The sequence below is a fragment of the Centropristis striata genome, chromosome 17 (assembly GCF_030273125.1).
Source record: "Centropristis striata isolate RG_2023a ecotype Rhode Island chromosome 17, C.striata_1.0, whole genome shotgun sequence".
Taxonomy (NCBI): Eukaryota; Metazoa; Chordata; class Actinopteri; order Perciformes; family Serranidae; genus Centropristis; species Centropristis striata.
This window is the reverse complement of record NC_081533.1, coordinates 4,831,018-4,854,656: the sequence shown is the minus strand read 5'-3', so window position 1 is coordinate 4,854,656 and position 23,639 is coordinate 4,831,018. Positions and strand designations below refer to the sequence as shown.

Sequence of the window (23,639 nt, the reverse complement as noted above, 5' to 3'; positions counted from 1 at the left end):
GGAACAGAGGTACTTATTGGCCTCACCACTTCCTTGTTTGCCTTCCTCGCCTCGCCGCTGCAGAGTGTCAATATGTTTAAGTACACGTTAATGGCTGCTGTTTTTGTGTGTGTGTGTGTGTGGCCCATTACAACAAAGTGTGAAGCAGTTGGTGAGACTCCAAGTCAGAGATATGATGGGGAACTTCAAATGAAAAACGCCAGCTACAATGACTCAGCAGTGTGTGTTTTATGTCTACGAGGGTTACTAGGCTACACTGATTGTTGTTAAGGCACAGAGGAATCTTAACTCTACGGAGTCTCTATGGACTATTTTGTCCATTTTTGAAAACCTTTTCATGTCTTTTTTTTGTCATTTTGATCATTTTATGTCTGTTGTTGTGTCTTCTTTAGTCATTTTGAGCCTGTTGTGTCTTTTTTTAGTTATTTTGTGTCTTTTTGTGTCTTTTTTGGTCATTTTGAGTCTGTTGTGTCTTTTTTTGTCATTTTGTGTCATTTTTGTCTTTTTTTTAGTCATTTTGTGTCTGTTGTGTCTTTTTTTAGTTATTTTGTGTCTTTTTTGTGTCTTTTTTGGTCATTTTGTGTCTTTTTTCTAGTCATTTTGTGTCTTCTTTTAGTAATTTTGTGTCTTTTTTGGTCATTTTGTGTCTGTTGTTGTGTCTTTTTTGGTCATTTTGTGTCTGTTGTGTCTTTTTTGTCATTTTGTGTCTTTTTTTGTCATTTTGTGTCTTTTTTTTCGTAATTTTGTGTCTTTTTTTGTCATTTTGTGTCTTTTTTGGTCATTTTGTGTCTGTTGTTGTGTCTTTTTGGTCATTTTTGTGTCTTTTTTTTACGTCATGAAGAGGTCGTGCTCTGGCGCTTTCGTGGACTCCAGAGGGTTAATCATCATTTTTACGCTTCACTGCTACCAGGTAACTCAGTGATAAGGCCGCAGTCTATTTGGTTACAGTAAGTAACTGCATGCTGGCCAAAATAGGCTTTGTTATAGCAAATCAAATATTTTGTCACTGTGCTTCAGACTTCCCAGTGCCTGGTTCAGACATTATCATGAAGTGGGAACAACTCAAAAATGTCTTTCGTGCAGAATAACACAGTTATAGCGACATAAATCATAAAAAATGAAAAAACACAAGTTGAATTTCTCTGATTAATATATATTTTTTAAAATTTGAATAAAATGGAATTGATACATACAACACCTTTCCAAGTTCCCACAAGTGTCATGAATATTGGATAAGAAAATTGTGTCTCCACATGATATACATATTGTTTGCATTTTAACAATCTCTCCTGTCCTCCCCCCTCAGCTCTGTGTAACAGGATCTAGTTACTTTATTTTGGCAAATGAGACATGTAGAATACAGTGATTTTGACAGAAATATTTCAATTTCAAGCTTCCTTTTGGTTACTTTTTTTACAGAAACTTTTGTAACCAATGATCCATTCAAGGACTGTCGGAAAGTTCAAATTTCAACAATAATGCCATGTTCTTTCTACAATAAACTGTGTATCTTTGGTGATCTTTAAAAAAAAAGAAGTAATTTTCAACATGCTATACACATTGAACTATTTGCTTTTTTACAGCCTCTCCTGTCCTCTCCTCTCAGGTCTGTGTAAGCAGATTTCCGGGGAATATTTGTCACGTGACAATTTTTTGATAATTCTATTAATTGTTTTCATTTCCCAGAGCATATTGCTACTGTATTGACCCTACAAATACAGATCATAGTGTAAACTATATATAATGGCAGTTTTCCCAAGAAACACATTCTCACAGCACCATATATAATCACTGAGCTCATGTCATCTCTACCACCAGCGCAAGAATCTCTGAAATGCGTGTTATGAAAAACTTGATATCCTGACCACGGCTATAACATTACAAATATATGAGCATCCTCTCGTCTTAGCCAGGCTGTTGAGATTTAGGACAAAGGTGAGAGGAGGGCAGAATAAGAAAAAAGGAAAAAAGCAGGAAGTGACAGTGAGATCTTTGTTGGCTGAGTAAAGTTTCAACCAGGTGGCAAAAGAGGCTGACACCCCCGACCCCTCACTCATAAAACCATGACGCTGCGTTTAACTCATCACTGCCAGGAAGAGACTGACTTTATTATTGAACCAACAGTAAATAGGGACCTAAATTTGGCACCTCATAGTAACCAAAACAAAGCTTAAAATTGTTATATTTCTGTCAAAATGACAAAAAAAAAAGGAAAAAACGTAAGTTGAATTTCTCTTATAAAATATTTTTCAAAAATTGGAATGAAATGGAATTTATATATCCAAACATTTTTCCAAGTGCCCACAAGTGTCATATAGGAATATAGGAAAAAGAAATTGGGTTTCCACATGCTGTACATATTGAATTATTTGCATTTTTGTCTGTCCTCTCCTCTCAGGTCTGTGTAAACAGCCTCTCCTGTCCTCTCCTCTCTGCTCTGTGTAAACAGCCTCTCTTGTCCTCTCCTCTCAGCTCTGTGTTAACAGATTTTCAGTGAATATTTGTCACGTGACCGTTTGTTTCAGCAGAATCAATCATGGATTCAAAATGTAATGTTTTTAACAGGATCTTGTTATTCCAAACAGTTTCTTTTTTAAACGAAATGTAGAGAGTTACAGTACAGAAACCAAAAGTAAATAGGAACCTTAATTTGGCACCTTATAGTAAACAAAACAAAGCTTAAAATTGTGATATTTCTGTCAAAATCTCTTAATTCTACATGTCTCATTTAAAATATGACCAAAAATATCTGTTTGTAACAACCAGATCCTGTTAAAAACATTAGATTCTGCTCCTAACTCAGAGCTAAGAGGAGAGGACAGGAGAGGCTGGAAGTAGAGGTTAGAAAAAAGCAAATCGTTCAATATGTAGCATGTGGAAAACCACTTCTTTTTGTGTTTTTTTTTTTTAATCACCAAAGATACACCATTTATCATGGAAAGAAACTGGCATTATTGTTGAAATTTGAACTTTCCGACAGTCCTTGAATGGATCATAGGTTACAAAAAAATAACCAAAACAAAACTTTAAAAAATTTAAAAATGTCTGTCAAAATCACTTTATTCTACATGTCTCATTTGCCAAAATAAACTGTTTGGAATAACTAGATCCTTTTAAAAACGGTCATGTGACAAATATTCACTGAAAATCTGTTTACACAGAGCTGAGGGGAGAGGACAGGAGAGGCTGTAAAAATGCAAATAATTTTATATGTATAGCATGTGAAGAGACAATTTCTTTCTTTTGTCTTTTCTTTGTGAGCACTTGGAAAAGTGTTTTATAGATAAATTCCATTTTATTCCAATTTAAATCATTTTTTAGGGATTTTTTTACACAGAGCTGAGAGGAGAGGACGGGAGAGGCTGTGAAAATGCAAATAATTCAATATGTATAACATGTGGAGACCCAATGTGTTTATTCAATATTCATGACACTTGTAGGCACTTGGAAAAGTATTAATTCCATTTTATACAAATCTTTAAATATTGTATCAGACATTTGCACTTGCATTTCTTCATTTTTTTCATGATTTCTGTCTTTTTAACTGTGTTATTCTGCACAAAAGACATGTTTGAGTTGCTCCAACTTCTAGTCATGATTGTGCTGATTCCATAGAGCTGCAGGACTTATAGATACTATATAGATTGCATAGATACTATATAGATTTTTGCCAATTAGGGACTTTTGCTTTTCACTTTGACACCAATTCGTCCAGCGTCCTCTTGTTGGTCAACTCTGCTCGCTCTTATCACATGATAAGTGAAATGTGACTCCTGAGCCGACACTTTCAGTGGGTAACTGGAGCTTCTGTCAGCCGACTAAGTCTTGATGGCGCGCTTGGTATTTTTTTATATGACGACTGTGGAAGCTGATACACAAGAATACATTTACTGCTATAAAAAGTGCAGACAGTGGGTAAGTAATGTATTCAGTGTGTGACTTTAGTGTAAAAGTAAAGCCATGAATCTTTTCACTTAACCCTCTGAGCCCACTATAATTTACAACCCTTTCAGACACTTCGGGCTGAAATTTTTTCCCAAAAAGCGCGATAAAACTTTACAGAGTAATATTCCTCCTAAACAACTTCCGCCCTGCTCAAAACTACCAAATGTTTAAACATTTTTGCCATTTTAACTCTTTCAATGACAGTTTGATTGCATGGTGTCACTGATGTTGAAATGTCGTTATTTTCCAGATAATAAATCATTTTTGGCTGATGGTTTTGATCAGGACTGAAGTTGATTGAAGGATTTAACCCCAAAAAGTTTATATATATATATATATATATATATATATATATATATATAGTCACAAAAAACACTGTATTTTTAAAGTTTATATATATATATATATATATATATATATATATAAACTTTAAAAATACAGTGTTTTTTTGTGACTATATATATATATATATATATATATATAGTCACAAAAAATACTGTATAAATAAATATATATATATAGTCACAAAAAACACATATATATATATATATATATATATATATATATATATATATATATAGTCACAAAAAACACTGTATTTTTAAAGTTTATATATATATATATATATATATATATATATAAACTTTAAAAATACAGTGTCTTTTTGTGACTATATATATATATATATATATATATATATATATATAGTCACAAAAAATACTGTATAAATAAATATATATATATAGTCACAAAAAACACTGTATTTTTAAAGTTTATATATATATATATATATATATATATATATAAAACACTGTATTTTTATAGTGTTTTTTGGAAGTGGAAGTTGTCTGCCATCAAGTTGCCATAAAGGGGTTTTTACATCTTAAATCTGACACAACACAAAAAAAAAAAAAATGCATCAAAATCAATTTTGTTGCTAATCTTTGACATATCCAAGGCTGTGATAAAAAAAAAACAAATGCCCCAGCCAAAAAATATTCATTGTATGGAGAAAAAAAAAAAAAACAGTCTTTGAAAAACAGTGACATCATGTAATCAAACTGGTATTTAAGGGGGTAAAATCATCAAAAATATTTGAAAGTTTGGTAGTTTTGAGCCGGGTGGAAGTTGTTTAGATTAGATTATATTAGATTAGATTAGATTAGATTAGATTCGACTTTATTAATCCCACAACGGGGAAATGTCTTTGTTACAGCCGACCACGAAAAATTGCACACAAAATTATTTCCCTTTTAGATAAAGATAAAAAATAAAAAATTAACAATCTAATAGAAAAAGACATTTAACAATATACAATATACTATGTACAACTTAGTGCAAATTAAGTGAAGAATATGCAGAGTGCAAATTATATGCAAAATGTGCAGAAAAGAAAGAAAGAAATTTACAACACGTTTAAGAGGTTTATGCAGAAAAACAGAAAAAAATATGAATCTGTAAAGTTTTTATCACATTTTTTGGAAGTGGACATTTTCAGCCCGAAGGGTCTGAAAGGGGAGTAAATTACACAGTGTATTATTATTATTATAGACCCATTAGAAAAAAATAAATTTGAACCTTCTTCGAAAAATCATGTCATTTGCAGCATCACAGCCAAAATTATTGCCAAAACAAAAGTGAAAAGACAAATTTGGCTGAAAATGTCCCGAAAATGTCCTGAAAATCCACTTGTTTTAGTGCCGTGCTCACAATTACGTGATAATGAAACTAAGTGATAGACAGCCACTAATTTGGTGAAAGGAGCATCCATCATGTTATGAAACCCTGCTCGGCTGGAAGAGGCTCGGAAATCCTCAGTAATGAGCAGCGGCCAAAAACAACTGCTGCAAAGAAACAGACACTGCTCACTGCCCTTATAAAGACAAAGGGTAAAAACAGGCGAGGGGTCAGTGTGTGTCATACACTCCTATGCAGCACATATACAGGCATCATGCACGTCGGCTTCATGTGGGCCGGGGGCCAGTTCTAACGCTGCAGCCCTCAGGGGCCCTGAGGCACCACTCATACAGCGTCATACAGCCCTGCACCCAGGCTGGAAGGTATAACTGTTTCTCACACCAGCACTTCTCAGCCAGTTAAAAATGACTCCTGCCAATAACACACACACACACACACACACACACACACACACACACACACACACACACCCACAGAATGTGAGCATGGTCCAGAGTGGTTTCTTTTGAGCGTTGATCACCAGGAGACTCAGGGGCCACAGCAGGTCAGAGAGCTCTCAGGTGTCACTTTCTCCTCTCAGAAACACAAACCTGAGGCTCGTCTCTCCTCACCAGCTCCACACACACAACCACTGTCGCTACCGTTATTGTTTAGGCCAGGGGTGGGCAGTTAATTCTCCCAAGGGGCCACATGACGTACACTACTGGTCAAAAGTTTTAGAACACACCAACTTTTCCAGAATTTAATTGAAAATTATGCAGTTTAATGTCTCAGTGTACTCTGAAATTAATGCAGATTTGCAACATTTAAAATTTTTTATTGAGCATGATAGTGTTTTGAAAGTAAAAAAAAAGATTCAAAATCACATTTTATGTTGGACTAAATGACTAAAAAAAGACACAAAATGACCAAAAACGACACCAAAAGACACAAAATGACTAAAAAAAGACACAAAATGACCAAAAAAAGACACAAAATGACTTACAAAGACATGAAAAGAATTCAAAAATCGACAAAATAGCCCGAGACTCCATAGAGTTAAGTTGTTAACCCATTTCTTGTTCCCTGAAAAAGGCCTACTTGTATAATTCTGAAATGTACATTATTTTTCAGTTTTTGTTAACCTTACCTTTTTTTATTTTCCTCTGGCAGTTCACCACTTACCTTTGGACCCTTTCAAGCTGTTCATTTGACTTGAACTGCTTGAATTTCAATAAAAAACTGGAAAAATTGGGGTGTTCTAAAACTTTTGACCGGTAGTGTATACTGTGAAGCAGGGGTAGCCAACACAGTGCACTTGGTTGCCCGCAGGGACCATGTGAGTCGCCCGCAGGGCATGTTCTTAAAAAAGCATTCTTTACAATGAAGGTCTATCTAAAAATTGTATTTAGTTGTGCTACTGTGCTTTTTGAATAAATAACACCTGATGTAGATTTGAAAATGACAATATTCAATATAACATTTTCAAAACAAAAATGTTCAGTGTATATATGAACTCTGAACTTGTCTGAGCGCCAAAAATACAACATTTATCGTAGAAAGAAACTGTAAAAACAGGCATTATCGTCAAAATTTAACCTTTCCGAGAGTACTTAAATGGATCATGGTTGCGAATGTTTCTGTTAGAAAGAATGACCAAAACAAAGCTTAAAATTGTGATATTTCTATCAAAATCACTTTCTACATCTCGTTTTAAAAATAAACTGTTTGGAATGACAAGATCCTGTTAAAAACATTAAATATTGAATCCATGATTGATTCTACTGAGACAAACTGTCCCGTGACAAATATTCACTGAAAATCAGACAGAACTACAGGCTGTTTACACAGAGCTGAGGGGAGAGGACAGGAGAGAAAAAAATGCAAAATAGTTCAATATGTATAGCATGTTGAATTTTTTTCCCTATAGTCATGAAACTTGTGGGCACTTGGAAAAATGTTTTATATATGAATTCCATTTTATTCAAATTTAAAAAATATATTTTATCGGAAAAATTCAACTTTATTCTTTATTCTACATGTCTCATTTAAAACGTTGCCAATAATAAAGTGTTTGTAAAAACTAGATTCTGTTAAAAGCATTAAATTCTGCTCCTCAGTGACAAATATTCACTGAAAATCTGTTTACACAGAGCTGAGAGGAGAGGACAGGAGAGGCTGTAAAAATGTAAATAGTTCGATGTGTATAGCATGTGGAGACACAATTTTTTCATATTCATGACACCTATATGACACCAACACAATAGTGTTGTATATATAAATTCAGTTTTAATTAATTAAAAAAATATATTTATCAGAGAATTTCAGCTTGTACTTTTTTCTGATTTATGTCATTATAACTGTGTTATGGACAAAGATGGACATTTACGTGACAAATATTCACTGTAAATCTGAAAGAACTGCAGGCTGTTAACACAGAGCTGAGAGGAGAGGACAGGGGAGGTTGTAAAAATACAGATAGATCAATATTTGCAGGTGCAGGACTTATATATTGCAGTGAAATACAAGGCCACAGTGAGTAAAATGTAAAAGGCTCAGATCAAATTAATTCCCCTGAATTGAATCAAATCAAGTTTGTATCGTGAGTGTTGTATATATGAATTCTATTTTATTTATTTATCCTGATTTTTTTCTTTTTATCAATGGTTTATATCATTATAACTGTGTTTTTCTGCATAAAATACATTTGGAGTTGTTCCCACTTCTAGCCATGAATGAGCTGATGTATGAATGTAACAAGCAAAAAAAACAGGCTGAAAGGTCTTAATGTTCTGAAGGATAAATGCTTTCAGCTTCTCAGCTTTTTTTGTCATTTTGTCATTTTTTTTAGTCATTTTGTGTCATCTTGTGTCTTTTTTTGTCATTTTGTGTCTTTTTTTTTTGTCATTTTGTGTCTTTTTTAGTCCTTTAGTCCGACAGTAAAATGTGATTTTTTTCTTTTATTTTTATCAATGATTTATGTCATTATAACTGTGTTATTCTGCATAAAATACATTTTGGAGTTGTTCCCACTTCTAGCCATGATTGAGCTGATTCCACAGAGCTGCAGGACTTGAAGTGAGATACAAGGCCACCATGAGTTAAATGTAACAAGCTGAAAAATCTTGGTGTTTTGGGGGTTAAATGCTTTGAGTTTATCTGAAAGGCACCAACTCATAAAAAAAGGCCTTGCATTGCATTGGAGGGCAGTCATGTGAGCATGTCTGCACAGAACTAAAAATCTAAATAAAACATTTCATGCTTCATATTAGAGCATAATGTCTGTGAAGATCTGCAGCTAAAGATCTGTGTGTGTTCTGATGATGTGTCACTACAGCTACACGAATTCGTCTCTTCGCTGATGACTACTTGCTTAATATTTCAATTTTTTTGACTTAATAGCTGAAAAACCTGACACACTGCCATAGGCTGTTACTTAATGTTAACTAAATATTTACTTTTTATGTGACTTTTAGAGATGATAGGCATGTACTCTTGTGTAGACAATAAATTATTTATAGGGAGCTTAGTTTAGTTAACCTACTGATCTACAAAATGCTAGTAACATGAGAAAGACATAGTATTCAAAACGTACAGAAGGAATTTGTTACCCTTTCTCTTTACAAGAAAAAAGGTTAACACCTGGTTTAAAACCCCTCCTTAACTTTAACCCTTTGAAACCCAACGCTCTTTTTGCATTTTACACACTGTGGCCTTGTATTTCACTGTAATCTATAAAAGTCCTGCAGCTCTGTGGAATCAGCACAACGACCTCTCCTCTCAGCTCTGTGTAAACAGGTTTTCAGTGAATTTATTATAAATTAATTATTATTATTTTGGCAAATGAGACATGTAGAATAAAGTGAATTTGACAGAATATTTTCAATTTTAAGCTTCTTTAAAAAGTGTTTTTCCACATGCTATACATATTGAACTATTTGCTTTTTTCCAGCTTCTCCTGTCCTCTCCTCTCTGCTCTGTGTAAATAGATTTCAGTGAATTTATTATTTATTAATTATTATTATTTTTGGCAAATGAGACATGTAGAATAAAGTGATTTTGACAAACATTTTTTAATTTTAAGCTAAGACACTGTCTTCAGTGTCTCTGAGAGCAGAATTTAATGTTTTTAACAGGATGTAGTTATTAGAAACAGTTTGTTTTTGGCGATGTTTGAAATGAGACATGTAGAATAAAGTGAATTTTGTCAGCAATATCAAAAATTTTAAGCTTTGTTTTGGTAACTTTCTCTCACGGAAACTTTTGTAACCTGTGATCTGTTCAAGAGCTGTCGGAAAGTTCAAATTCCAACGATAATGTGTGATTTCATGTTTTTTTTTCTTCGAAAAACGGTGTATTTTTGGCAATCTTTCAAAGAAAACTTCCATTAAAACCCTGATTTTAAAAAGCTGAGTGTCACAAAGCTCACCTCCACGCTCTCGTTGACTTCTATCCCCCCGTCATTGTCGTCGTCCAGCTGTTTGTGGATGATCCGCAGCGCCTCCAGACTGAAGCGGTCCTCCTCGCCCATGCATGGCGGCATCACAATGAGACAGGGGTCTACGGGGGACAGGAGGTTCAGGTCAGAGGTCAGGGGTCAACAAGCAGCTGGAGGAAGTTTGCACAGTGATCACATGTCCAATTATTATGTGTCAGGAGCAAACACATTAGCAGTTTTAGTTACATAATAAACTTTATATAGTTGCAGGCAGAATAGCGTGACTGCTTTGTGTCATACTTGGCACGCAGACGACATTTGAGTTTACATTCCAAGTCAAAGAAGCAAAACATAATAATAATGACACATCTTTTATAGGGTTAAGTACAATGAGGTTGTGTCTGCAAACAGTAGCTGTGTCCCAAAGTCAAGGAAGGATCCTCAAACGGCTGAATTTCGTCATCGACAGCTGAAGAATGTATGTGTGTATCCTCCGTGCGCCCCGAGTACCCATAATGCCTTGCACACACCGGTCTACCGGTAGATTTAAAAAATGGTGAACCAAGAAACTGCAAAGCCGGCGGTGCAATATGCATTTAAATATATAAGTATTTCCAGTTTATTTATTTATTCCAATTAATCAATTTTTACTCCCTCAGACAAAGTAAAATAACTGTTGCCATTGTTGCTGATTAGTATTAAATTAAATTAAATTAAATTAAATTAAATTAAATTAAATTAAATTAAATTAAATTAAATTAAATTAATAAATTTTTTTACTCACTCAGAAAAACTAAAATAATTGTTGTTATTTTTGCTGGTTGGTATTTGTTTTTTCATGTCATTTAATGAAAATACAAATAAATTTTAATTTTAATTTAATTAAATTTAACTTAATTTAATTTAATTTAATTTAATTTAATTTAATTTAATTAATATTAATTTATCCCTCAGACAAACTAAAATAGCTGTTGTCATTGTTGCTGATTGGTATTACATTAAATTAAATTAAATTAAATTAAATTAAATTAAATTGAATTAAATTAAATTAAATTAAATTAAATTAAATCAAATTACATTAAATTAAATTAAATTAAAATTAATTAATACTTTTTTTTTACTCACTCAGAAAAACTAAAACAATTGTTGTCATTGTTGCTGGTTGGTATTTAATTTTGGGAGATTTTTTAAATTCTCTCTCAGAGTCAGACAACCTTAAAATATTGTTGTTGTTTTTTGTTTGTTTGTTTTTATATATATTTCCATACTTTTGTTATAAAGATATTGTTATATTTATAGAGTTGTGTTACATTTATTCTTTAAAAAAACAAAAAATGAATCTCTAAATCTTTAATTATTTGTCATTTTCTCCTGTGGTAACGAAAACAATATCAAGTATAGCGTATTTTTCTGGTATTAAATCGAGTTTTAAATTCCAGTATGGTGACAAGCTGAGCTGTGGCAGTTATCATGAAGATCTGATGCAACATATAAAGCGTCTTATGGCAGCAGCGTGTGCTCCGAGCTGCTGCTGGACTCTCTGCTGAGCTGTTGTCATTCCTGCTGCGTCCCCAGGCGTCCCCCCTTGTTTTCATTCAGTCCCCCTCCCGTCCCCGCGGGGAAATGAGCCCATTACTTCCAGCCTTCCAAGCCATGGACAGTTTGAGCTGGCCGCATGCCAAACTGTCTCAATGGAGCCACAAAACACACACACAGACAGATTTCACACACACACACACACACACACGACCCAAAACCACATTATAAAAAGCAACAATCACTAAATAAACTGCACACAAAATGACAGAAACTATGCCTGAAACCTGTAACTGCCTGTTTAATGTCAATACAAGTGGTGCCAGGGTTTGGTCCAAGCCAAACAAATAATGATGCTCCCGGTTTGGCAACATACCCAACCCAACACACACAAAGCCACACAGCAGCTGAGGTAGACACAACAACAATTAGACAGCAAAACACACCCAAACACATGACTCAGGCTCCAGCTAGGAGAGTTTCCCAACCAGAGGACCAGATACTTCTCAAGGCACAAACTTACTCACGAGGACAAACTATTGAAAATGCTCCGTATTCATAAAACATAGAAATAATCTCTAAGGTTTAGCAGCTGTGTTTCCATTAACCCTCTATGATACAGTGCAGGCTACATTCCCATTTTTGGCCTGTCAAATTTTTACAATGCATGGTTTTGAGTGATGTGATACTTTCAAAAAGAGGGAAGAGTATAGGGAACCAATAGCAATGCTTTAATTTGTCACATGACCTCCAGGAGGCCATATCGAAACACTTTTTTTGCAGACTTTTTGCCATTTTGGGCCACAAAATAGCTCTCAAAACGTCATTGCGTGACCCTTTTCCATCTGTAAAAAATATATTCCTACTAATAGGTGAGTAAACCTTCATTTTCGATAGTTTCATACAATTTATTTTCTAATTAAATAATGGAAACTGCTAAAATGCAACTGTTGCTTATAATTTCCACACATGGCAACAGGCAACAAACCCCAAAAACTCCCACAAATATACATATATATATATATATATATACATATATATATATATATATATATATACACACACACACATATATATATATATATATATATATACACACACACATATATATATATATATATATATATATATATATATATATATATAATGTATTCTTATTTTATTTTATTTTTTTTATTTATTAATAAAGGCAATTGGCCCACGGGCTGCAAGTTTGAGGCCCATGCTTTTATGAAAACCACATTATAAAATACACTGAAAGTTGCAATTAAGTCAGAAGCATTTTGAGTGCATGTAAAGAAATAAAAATATCCATAAGCGTGTACATTATGGTGCATATAGGCGGCCATGTGGCACTTTCTGTGGGTTTTTGATGTCGTATCTGTTTACTGACAGGAGACATGACACGTTAGTTATAGAGTTGCCACTTGGCAATCTGCAGAAGAAGCAAAAGGAGACATTTGATTGGACGTGTGCCCGGGCTAAGTTTGGATGAGAGGACACTGGGGAGGATGTCCATGTCCAGGGAAGAAAGCGGCGTTGGCAAACGGCTGCACCTGGAGTGAGGCCTCACGGCGCTACAGCGCCCGGCTGGACGACGCCAACATCACTTGTTTTTGTGTAAATAGAAACAGTCGGTTGGTTGAACTGTGTCAAACTGTGGAGCCACTGAAATAAATATTCAACCTGTTTGAACATGGTTGTTTAAAGAGGACTGGATAGAGTGTTGGAGGCGGGGCTTATTCCTTATGACAGCTGCTCAGTGACGCATGATGACACCGAAAGAGTCACACTTCCATGCATTAAAAATACCTGGATCTTTAAAAAAAAACAGTCCATATGGCTTGAGAACTAAAGAGTTAAGCCAGGCGATCTGCAAACTTAACTGTGCATAATAATAATAATAATAATAATAATAATCATAATAATAATACTCTTGCGGCTCCGTTATGTCACTTGTCACTCTCTTTTTTGTACTAATTTATTTGATTTTATTTTATATTATTTATTTATTTACTTTGTATTATTACTACTATATTATTATTATTATTATTATTATTATTGTTATATAATAAACATTTTTATTTCATTATATATATAATTCTATTTATTATTTATTTGTTGTTATTATCATTAGTATTTTATATATTTTATAATAATAATTATTATTATTATTAGGTTTTTTAAATATATATATTTTATTTTAAAACATTTTTGCTAGAGGTTAGTGGGTTTGTTTGGGATCTGATGGGCGTTAATTAAGAGGAAGGGGTATGGTGGGGGTAAGGAAGGGGTATGGTGTAAAACATGTTTGTGAATAAGAAAAAAATGATTTGAATCGAAATGTAAACAGTTTTAATGTATTTCAATGATAAAAAATTAAATTACATTTTTTTTAAATCGATTTTTAATAAAAATAATCTTACAGCTCTTAAAGACTTTCCAAATATTGTTGGACTGAATGAACCAAATTTTGAAAGTTTTTTTTTTATATACTTAAAATCGATCCTTATTTGTTCTGTATTGATATTCTTCAGATGTGTTTCTATTGTTATCATTGTTAATATTACTTTACTTAATTAATAAAATTATTTTTAGACTTAAGTTTGTTGTTGAGGTTTGCATGTTTTGTACATTCTTTGATAATCTTTATACATTTCCCCTTTCTTAAAACTCAATAAACATATCTGAATAAAAATCTATAATCTGCCATGATCTTAGAGTTTGTTTTCACAGGTTCAGGCTTCTTTTTCGCTTTTCAAAAATTTACTTTTGAACCTCCCACCTTTACAGAAGCTTAGACATCTCTCCCTGCACTACTGCAAAATAAAAACCTCTCTAGTGACAAACTGCACGGATACATGTGGCTGATTTATCTATCAGTTTCAGTAACAGGAAAGATTATCCAAACAAGGAGCCTCTTTGTCGGATCGTCCTTATTTCCGTCTGTCTCTTCTCAAAAAGCATCTGATCCTTGAGAACAAGTTACATAATGCATTTGCTTAGCCTGCCAGTGCAGTTTACATAGCCTGTTGTTTGCATAGCATGCATATCTATTTGGCTGTTTGGTTATTTAACCAGGCGCAAAACTCAAATACTTCACTTATGTTTTACATGCACACGCCCAGAGACGCTGCAGAGCTCAGCTCAGCTTGTCTAGCAGAGACATCAGAACTGATAAGGGCCTTACTTTCACAAACAACTTTTTATGATGTTGATCTGCTTTTTTTTCTGTTGTTGTCAGAGCTTTCTATACTGGTGGCCTAATTCTGTTCTGGCACAGTATAAAGATTGATGCACGTGATGCAGAACCTGAGTTTATAAGGACACTTTCAGCTGTACGCCGGAGGTTAACTCAACAAGCTCAAATCAGTCAAACTACGGCCTGTCAAATGAAACGCTGGAAGACCAACCAACAACAGAAAAGGAGCCATTTATAGAACAATAATGGAAACACATCAAACAGCTCTGTAGCTGTAGATCAGGGGTCTCAGACTCAAATTACCTGGGGGCCGCTGGAGGCTGTGTCAAAATGACCAAAAAAAGACACAAAATGACTGAAAAGACACTAAATGACAAAAAAGACACAAAAAAAGACACAAAATGACAAAAAAAGAGACAAATTGACAAAAAAAACAACACCAAAATGACAAAAACAGACACAAAATGACCAAAAAAGACACAAAATGACTGAAAAGACACAAAATGACAAAAAAAGACACAAAATGACAAAAAAGACACAAAAAAGACACAAAATGACAAAAAAAGAGACAAATTGACAAAAAAAACAACACCAAAATGACAAAAACAGACACAAAATGACCAAAAAATACACAAAATAACTAAAAAAAAGACACAACAGACACAAAAATGACACAAAAAAAAGACACAAAAAAACATGAAAAGGTTTTAAAAAATGGACAAAATAGTCCAAGACTCCATAGAGTTAAAAAATATATATTATTCTCTTGAACTTGAAGATTTGTTCTTCACTGTGAAAAGTTTGACAAAAACTGGCACTTGTTTGAGTTGTGAAAAGACACTAAATTACTTTAAAAAGACGCAAAATTACAAAAAAAGACACAAAATGACAAAAAAAGAGACAAATTGACAAAAAAAACAACACCAAAATGACAAAAACAGACACAAAATGACCAAAAAAGACACAAAATGACTGAAAAGACACAAAATGACAAAAAAAGACACAAAATGACAAAAAAGACACAAAAAAGACACAAAATGACAAAAAAAGAGACAAATTGACAAAAAAAACAACACCAAAATGACAAAAACAGACACAAAATGACCAAAAAATACACAAAATAACTAAAAAAAAGACACAACAGACACAAAAATGACACAAAAAAAAGACACAAAAAAACATGAAAAGGTTTTAAAAAATGGACAAAATAGTCCAAGACTCCATAGAGTTAAAAAATATATATTATTCTCTTGAACTTGAAGATTTGTTCTTCACTGTGAAAAGTTTGACAAAAACTGGCACTTGTTTGAGTTGTGAAAAGACACTAAATTACTTTAAAAAGACGCAAAATTACAAAAAAAGACACAAAATGACTGAAAAACACTAAATTACTTTAAAAAGACGCAAAATTATTTTTTTTAAAGACACAAAATGACACAAAAAAGACACAAAATTATTTTTAAAAAGACACAATTATTATAAAAGACACAAAATTACAAAAAAAAAGACTCAAAATGACTGAAAAAAACCCCACTAAATTACTTTAAAAAGACACAAAATTACCAAAAAAGACACAAAATTATTTAAAAAAAGACACAAACCAACAACTTTCTATGATGTTGATCTTCTTCTTTTTGTCTGTTGTTGTCAGAGCTTTCTATACTGGTGGCCTAATTCTGTTCTGCGTGTGTGTAAAAGCCTTCATGACTTATCTTGTGAAGCTGACGGAGGAAGAGATAAGACAGATGAAAGAGAAGAAAACGCTGTCATTCACTAGCAGTATTTAGAGTATTTAGGCTGGCCCACCTAGTGAGCCATACAGAAACATGACAGCCTTTTCTTCCCTGTGTGTCCTATTTTTCACTACGTTTGAGTGTGTTTAGTCGTGAGCGCTACAGCGAGGAAGCATGCGACAGGAAGTGGCCACCAGTGACCCCGAGCGTTCCAGGGGGACGCACGCACAATCACAACAACAACCGGGAAGAAGCGCTCCCAAAAGATGACAAAATTGGAAAGCACTGGGTTATTTTTAACCCATCAGGCTCCCAGTTGTCAGGATGTAAAAGCTCAACAATGGCAGAGGTCTCCCTTCTTTAAACACACACACACACACACACACACACACACACACACACACACACACACACACACACACACACACAAGCAGATGTTAAGTACACACACACGCAGCAGGCAAACACAAGCAGGAAAAGCTGTCGTACAGTAATTCACTGTGGCGTTACTCAGAACGGCGTGCAGGCTGTCACAGAGGGCGGCGGCTTGGCTTCAAAAGAATCTGATAACAAAAGCGTTTAGCTGTCAGCTGCCGCCTTTAAAGTGAATCCCGACACTTCAAAATGTTTTTTTTGGTCCAATATATGCATGTGATTAAGAAGGTGGTGTCTATATTTTCACAGAGAGCTGCTGAGGAGGTGACAGGAGACGCAGACAGGGACTCTTATGGACTTTTTGGGGACTTCCTTGAACATGATCACTAGAGACACATGGACGTCTCGCTGACCCAAATGCATTGTGGGTGTGTTGAAGAGTTAGAGAAAGACGTCTTCATAAAGTGTCGGATAAACATTTTCTCAGCCAGGTTTGATGTGCTAATAAGACAGAAGTGACAGTATGGGAGTAAAATGTGTTTTTCTGCATTCTGATTCTGTCTCTGCAGTGGATTTTTTTTGCAATTGGTCCAAAAATAATTGATGTAAACTTATTTCACTGTGCTATAGAGTGTCAACAATACGATGAACACACACAATGGGTTTTTTTAGTCAATCTTGAATACACCAAGTACTACACCAAATGTGGACTCAACATAGTTCCCAACAAATGCAATATATGTGACTGTTTGAAGAAAATTTACCAATACAACAGTATTGAATTTTTAGGTCTTCATTAAATTAGTATAAAAAGACACAAAATGACAAAAAAAAAGACACAAAATGACTGAAAAAACACTAAATTACTTTAAAAAGACACCAAATTACCAAAAAAAAGACACAAAATTATTTTTAAAAAGACACAAAATTCCAAAAAAAGACACAACATTTCCAAAAAAAGACACAAAATTATTAAAAAAGACACAAAATTACTAAAAAAAGTTATTAAAGGGACCTTCCACACACAACACCGTAAATTGCCATTCATATAAAACTCACATTAAACTTTCATATCAAGGTGGGGGCCACAAAATATCATCACGAGGGCCGCAATTGGCCCGCGGGCCGTGAGTTTGAGACCCATGCTGTAGAAGAAGCCATATATCAGTAGAGTGAGCCCTCCACCTCACCTCAATCACCCGGTCTCGGCTGAGGAGCCAGATTGAGTGTAACAGTATCCGGGCCGAGGCGACGTGAAATGAAGATATAATGGGCCTGACATGGGACCCTGAGGAGCCACACGGGGGCTGAGGTGGCTGGAAACTGCTCGAGATGTCTCTTTATCCTCAGATATTTGCTTCTCACATCATCTGCTCCTCTCTCTCTCCAGAGTAGAGTAGTTAAAGACACACCTTGAGCACACATCCCTGGTCACACACACTCTGGAGTGTCTGAGACGGTGCTGAATGGCGGCAGACTTGACGAGCGGACCAGGATGAAGTAATGCGGAAGCAGACTGGAGAACATGTCAGCAAACACTCCACATGGTGAAACAGATGAGGGAGCTCACTGACACACAGATCAGCTGCTCTTCATGTTTCAGCCTCCTCACATTTAACTCTATAACAAAGATCATAAAGTGCATGGGTCTTAAACTGGCGGCCCGCCAATATAATAATAATAATAAACAAAAATAATTTTGTGTCAACATACTGAATTACAGTAAAATCCTGCATTTTATTGATTTTTTACAGTAGACTAAAACACAGTATAGTGCTGAAGCTAGTTGCAATATTGTTGTAGTATACAATGCAGTCATGTTGCAAATGCAAAATGTAAATAGAGTATATTACTGTCTGAAAGCCAATTACTCCGAATTAGAATATATATATATATATATATATATATATATATATATATATATATTATGGGAAACTGAAACTGCATTTATTTAGATCTACTATTATTATATATTATTTCATTATATTATATATATATAATTTTATTTGTTTATTTTTATTTTTATTATCATTATATTTATTTATTTATTATTATTATTAGACATATTCTATTTTATTATTATTATTATTATTATTATTATTATCATTATTATATAAAACCATTTATTTATTTTTACTATTATTATATTTTATATATTATATATTTTTATATATATAAATTATATTTTATATATATATATAATTTAATATATATATAATTAAATATATATATAATATTTGTTTATTTTTATTATCATTATATTTTATTTAATTGTCATTATATTTCTTTATTTACTGCAAGCTACCTACAAACATTGCCCAGAATGCATTGTTTTCTACAGTATAATACCTTTTTAATGCTGTTTTCTTACAGCAATCTGTTCCAGCCTCGTCTTCTGGTCTCATTTTTCACTTAATGACGCCTTCATGATGTAACAACAGTGGCTACATGTCGGGGCGACCTCCTGCTTGGATGTCAAACTGTATATTACCACAGTGTGTCAGCCATGTCAGCAGTTCGTTAGGTCCACTGTCACCGTGCCAACCGCCTATCAGCTTACATGCACTTATGATATATGCACTCACCATATGGATGATAAGCAAGTACATTCTTATACATTCCTGTATTAAATGAAGCTCTCAGCAGCCAAGAGTTAGTAACAACTAGGGTTGCAAAATTCAAGGAATTTTAAAAGTTGGTAACTTTCCATGGGAATCAATGGGAATTTATGGGAATAAAAAGGGAATTTACACAATTGAAGGTTGGCCCTTAACAGGGACTTAAATATGGCTTGGTAAAATATATTTTAGCATAGTCTTGACTAAAACTACCAGATGCAAGTACACTTAAATATATGCAATATGCCATGGGTTTCAAACTCTTGGTCCGCGGGCCAATTGTGGCCCTTGTGACGATATTTTGTGGCCCCCATCTTGATATGAAAGTTTAATGTGAGTTTTATATGAAAAGTAAAATTTATTTACTTTAATTACTTTTTATGGTAATTTTGTGTCTTTCTGTGTCATTTTGTGTCTTTTTTTTTGGTCATTTTGTTTCTTTTTTAAATAATTTAGTTTTTTTCTGTCATTTTGGGGTCATTTTGTGTCTTTTTTAAAATAATTTTGTGTGTTTTTTTAAATAATTTTGTTGAGTTTTTTAAAATAATTTTGTGTCTTTTTTAAAATAATTTTGTGGTCATTTGATGTGGACACAAATTGACCACAAAATGACCAAAAAAAGACACAAAATGACCAAAAAAAGACACAAAACGACCAAAAAACCCCACAAAATGACCAAAAAGACAAAAAAAACATGAACACTTTAACACAGTGGAGACAGAGCTGACTTCCAAAATGATTTGGCGACCCCCAGAAATCATCTTGCGACCCCAATTGGGGTCGGGACCCCAAGGTTGAGAACAGCTGTTGTAAATGAAGCTAAAATCTTAATCAAACTGCATTCAATACACCAATCAGATGCTCCAAATGGTGTGAAAGTGGAGGGAGGGGAGGAATGTGATGTCAGTGTGTACCAGACGTGTCCCCTGTAACCATATGGCAGTGTCATAAGTCAATCTGACGGCTCAGTATTAAAGGCAAGTAAATAAAGCTTCTGGAGAGTCTACCATTTCAGCTCATCAGCAGCCATTAATAAGACACAAATATCATTAGCCGCCTACAAATGCCACCAGCTAGTGCAGAGAGTTACGAGAGCGAGGGAGAGGTGGTTAGTTAAAGAGGAAGAAACAAGATACAGAAAGTGTTTTTATGTTACTCTCAGTTTGCACAAGCTGTTAAAACGGGCGTGCAGTGAGCCATATTTAAATCTCTTTTTTTATGCAAGAAAGTGACACGAGAACAATCTCAAGGTGGCTTTAACCCTCTGGAGTCTCCAAAAGAGCCAAAGCATGGCTTCTTCATCACATCCAGGCGTAAAAACAAAGCAGACCAAAAAAAGACACTAAAAGACACAAAATGACTAAAAAAAAGACACAAAATGAATATAAAAAGACACAAAATAACTGAAAAAGACACAAAATGACTAAAAAAGACACAAAAAGACCAAAAAAAGACACAAAATAACTGAAAAAGACACAACAGAAACAAAATGACCAAAAAAGACACAAAATGACCAAAAAAGACAAAAATGAGAAGACAGAATAACCAAAAAAAAACCCCAAAAAGACACAAAAAAGACACAAAAGACACAAATTGACTTACAAAGACACAAAAAGACATGAAAAGGATTAAAAAATGGACAAAATAGCCCTTTAAGACTCCACAGACTTAATGAACATATCCAGCAGGAGGGAAAAGTAATCTGACAGCAAATGTCTCGATCTTAAAATCAAACAAGCGATTTCTCCGTTTTAGTACACTTTCAAAAAAAAAAAAAGAAAGCATCATTTATTCACCAGGCTTTGGTTTCCTGTTTTGTTTGAGCTACTGCTATGTTGACAGGTGAGCTTTCTGGCTCCCCAGGGTGCCCTGGGGCATGTCACAGGAATGTGCAACTGCAAAGTCACCAACAAGCAAACACGAAACAAAATCGCATAATTACCCAGAGTGGAAACGGTCAGAACTATTTTTCAAATGACACGCATGGATAATTAATATTTCTTAAGAGCCACCTACGCAGAAGCGTCCCATGTCAAGCCAAAACAAAGTCTTGCAAAACCTCAAAACCTCTAAGCTGCACGTGTCCGGGCTGCCAGACATGTCTCGACCAAACCTGATCCACCCTGAACTCTATTGTCTTTGTCGCAATGAGTGAAGCAACGGTTTATGGACACTGCAGATGGAGGTGGAGCTGGATCAGCTCAGGTAGCAGCCTTTAAAGTCGTTACTTCTGCTCCACACCTCTCAGAGGTCTGACTGCATTTTTGAGTACATTGAAGGCATAGTTTGAATTTCTTTTTTAGGTGGGAGTATTACTTACAGAGCAGGCAGCATACCGCCAAGACAGCTGAGCGACGTACTGCTTAGAGGCAGAAGAAAATGTCACTTAAAACGCCTAAAACAAAGCCCACCTGGAGGCTACGTTACAGCAAAGTATATGGGATTTTGAGACTGATGCATATACCAAAGGGTGTTTCCATTACAGCCCAATACCAGGAATGAGGCGAGTGAGAAACGCATCAAATTTTAATACGAGCCTTCCTGAGCGGTCTTTTGACAGGACTTTTTTTGTCCCTGTAGAAGAGCAGGGTCTTTTTTTCTCCCCTGAAAAAATCCTGGTTGCTGATTGGATAGAACGCTAAGCAGGATGTGACGTAGTATTCGACGCCACAACAACACGTGCCATTTGTAAAGCCGGCAAAGCACTGTTGCCAACTTGGCTACTTTTTTGTTATATTTAGCGACTCTTCACACCCCCTTAGCGACTATTTAAAAAAAAAAAAAAAGCGACTAGCGACAAATCCAGCTACTTTTTCTGGTGTTATTGGAGACTTTTGGAGACTCTTTAACTCTTCTTAATGAGCCGCGGGGGCCGGAGGCTCGTTAAGAAGAGTAAGAACAAGTCGAAGCGGCACAGTCCTCCTGCAGCAGTCTCTCCCAGCTGCAGTCACAGAGCCAGAGGGGATGTTAACCCCTTAGTGTCCAGTCTGCAATTTGCTAAAAGGCTAACAGTTAGCTCTGTAGCAGTACAGTGTGTATATGCTAACAGGCTAACAGTTAGCTCTGTAGCAGTACAGTGCGTATGTGCTAACAGGCTAACAGTTAGCTCTGTAGCAGTACAGTGCATATGTGCTAACAGGCTAACAGTTAGCTCTGTAGCAGTACAGTGCGTATGTGCTAACAGGCTAACAGTTAGCTCTGTAGCAGTACAGTGCATATGTGCTAACAGGCTAACAGTTAGCTCTGTAGCAGTACAGTGCGTATGTGCTAACAGGCTAACAGTTAGCTCTGTAGCAGTACAGTGTGTATGTGCTATCAGGCTAACAGTTAGCTCTGTAGCAGTGCAGTGTGTATGTGCTAACAGGCTAACAGTTAGCTCTGTAGCAGTACAGTGTGTATGTGCTAACAGGCTAACAGTTAGCTCTGTAGCAGTACAGTGTGTATGTGCTAACAGGCTAACAGTTAGCTCTGTAGCAGTACAGTGTGTATGTGCTAACAGGCTAACAGTTAGCTCTGTAGCAGTACAGTGTGTATGTGCTAATAAGCTAACAGTTAGCTCTGTAGCAGTACAGAGTGTATGTGCTGCTGCTGCAGGAGGTGTTCACTTAGCGATCTCTGTTTGTTTACAACAAGCACCAGACACTCTGTGCACAGTTAGTGATGCCAGTTAATTCACAATCACTATGTTTATGACCAGCGGAGACGCTGTGCATAGTTAGCCATGCTGCTTTGTTTATGATCAGCTGCTGACGTTGTGCACAGTTAGCGACAGCGGCCACAGTATCTGTCAACCGATATATCTGTCAGGCTCATAAAGTGATGTACAATGCCTATAAAAATAAAAAGTATTCACCTCCCTTGGATGTTTCACCCTTTTGTTGCTTTCACACATTAAATATTATTCATTTACTTTACCTTATATTTATTTTTAATTCATTGACATTATTTTGTAAAAAAAATCTGTTTTAACTTTGATATTAAAGAGGGTTTTTTTTGCAATTTTTTGTAAAAAATATTGGCCATGATTTCATGTATGAAGGCACCAAAAGGTTGAAACATCCAAGGGGGTGAATACTTTTTATAGGCATTGTACTTCTCGAAATGTATCTTATTAT

The 23,639-nt window shown here is 34.9% G+C and overlaps 1 protein-coding gene across 2 annotated transcripts in view; it reads right to left on the bottom strand.

Annotated features, from left to right (window-relative positions):
• Window positions 1–23,639, bottom strand: part of stim2b (stromal interaction molecule 2b) — an 86,974-nt gene that overhangs the window by 32,279 nt on the left and 31,056 nt on the right. For both annotated transcript variants that reach the window (XM_059354709.1, XM_059354710.1), the window contains exon 2: window positions 10,052–10,182. In XM_059354709.1, coding sequence (XP_059210692.1) covers window positions 10,052–10,182 — 131 coding nt within the window. The remainder of the gene's footprint in view (window positions 1–10,051; window positions 10,183–23,639) is intronic.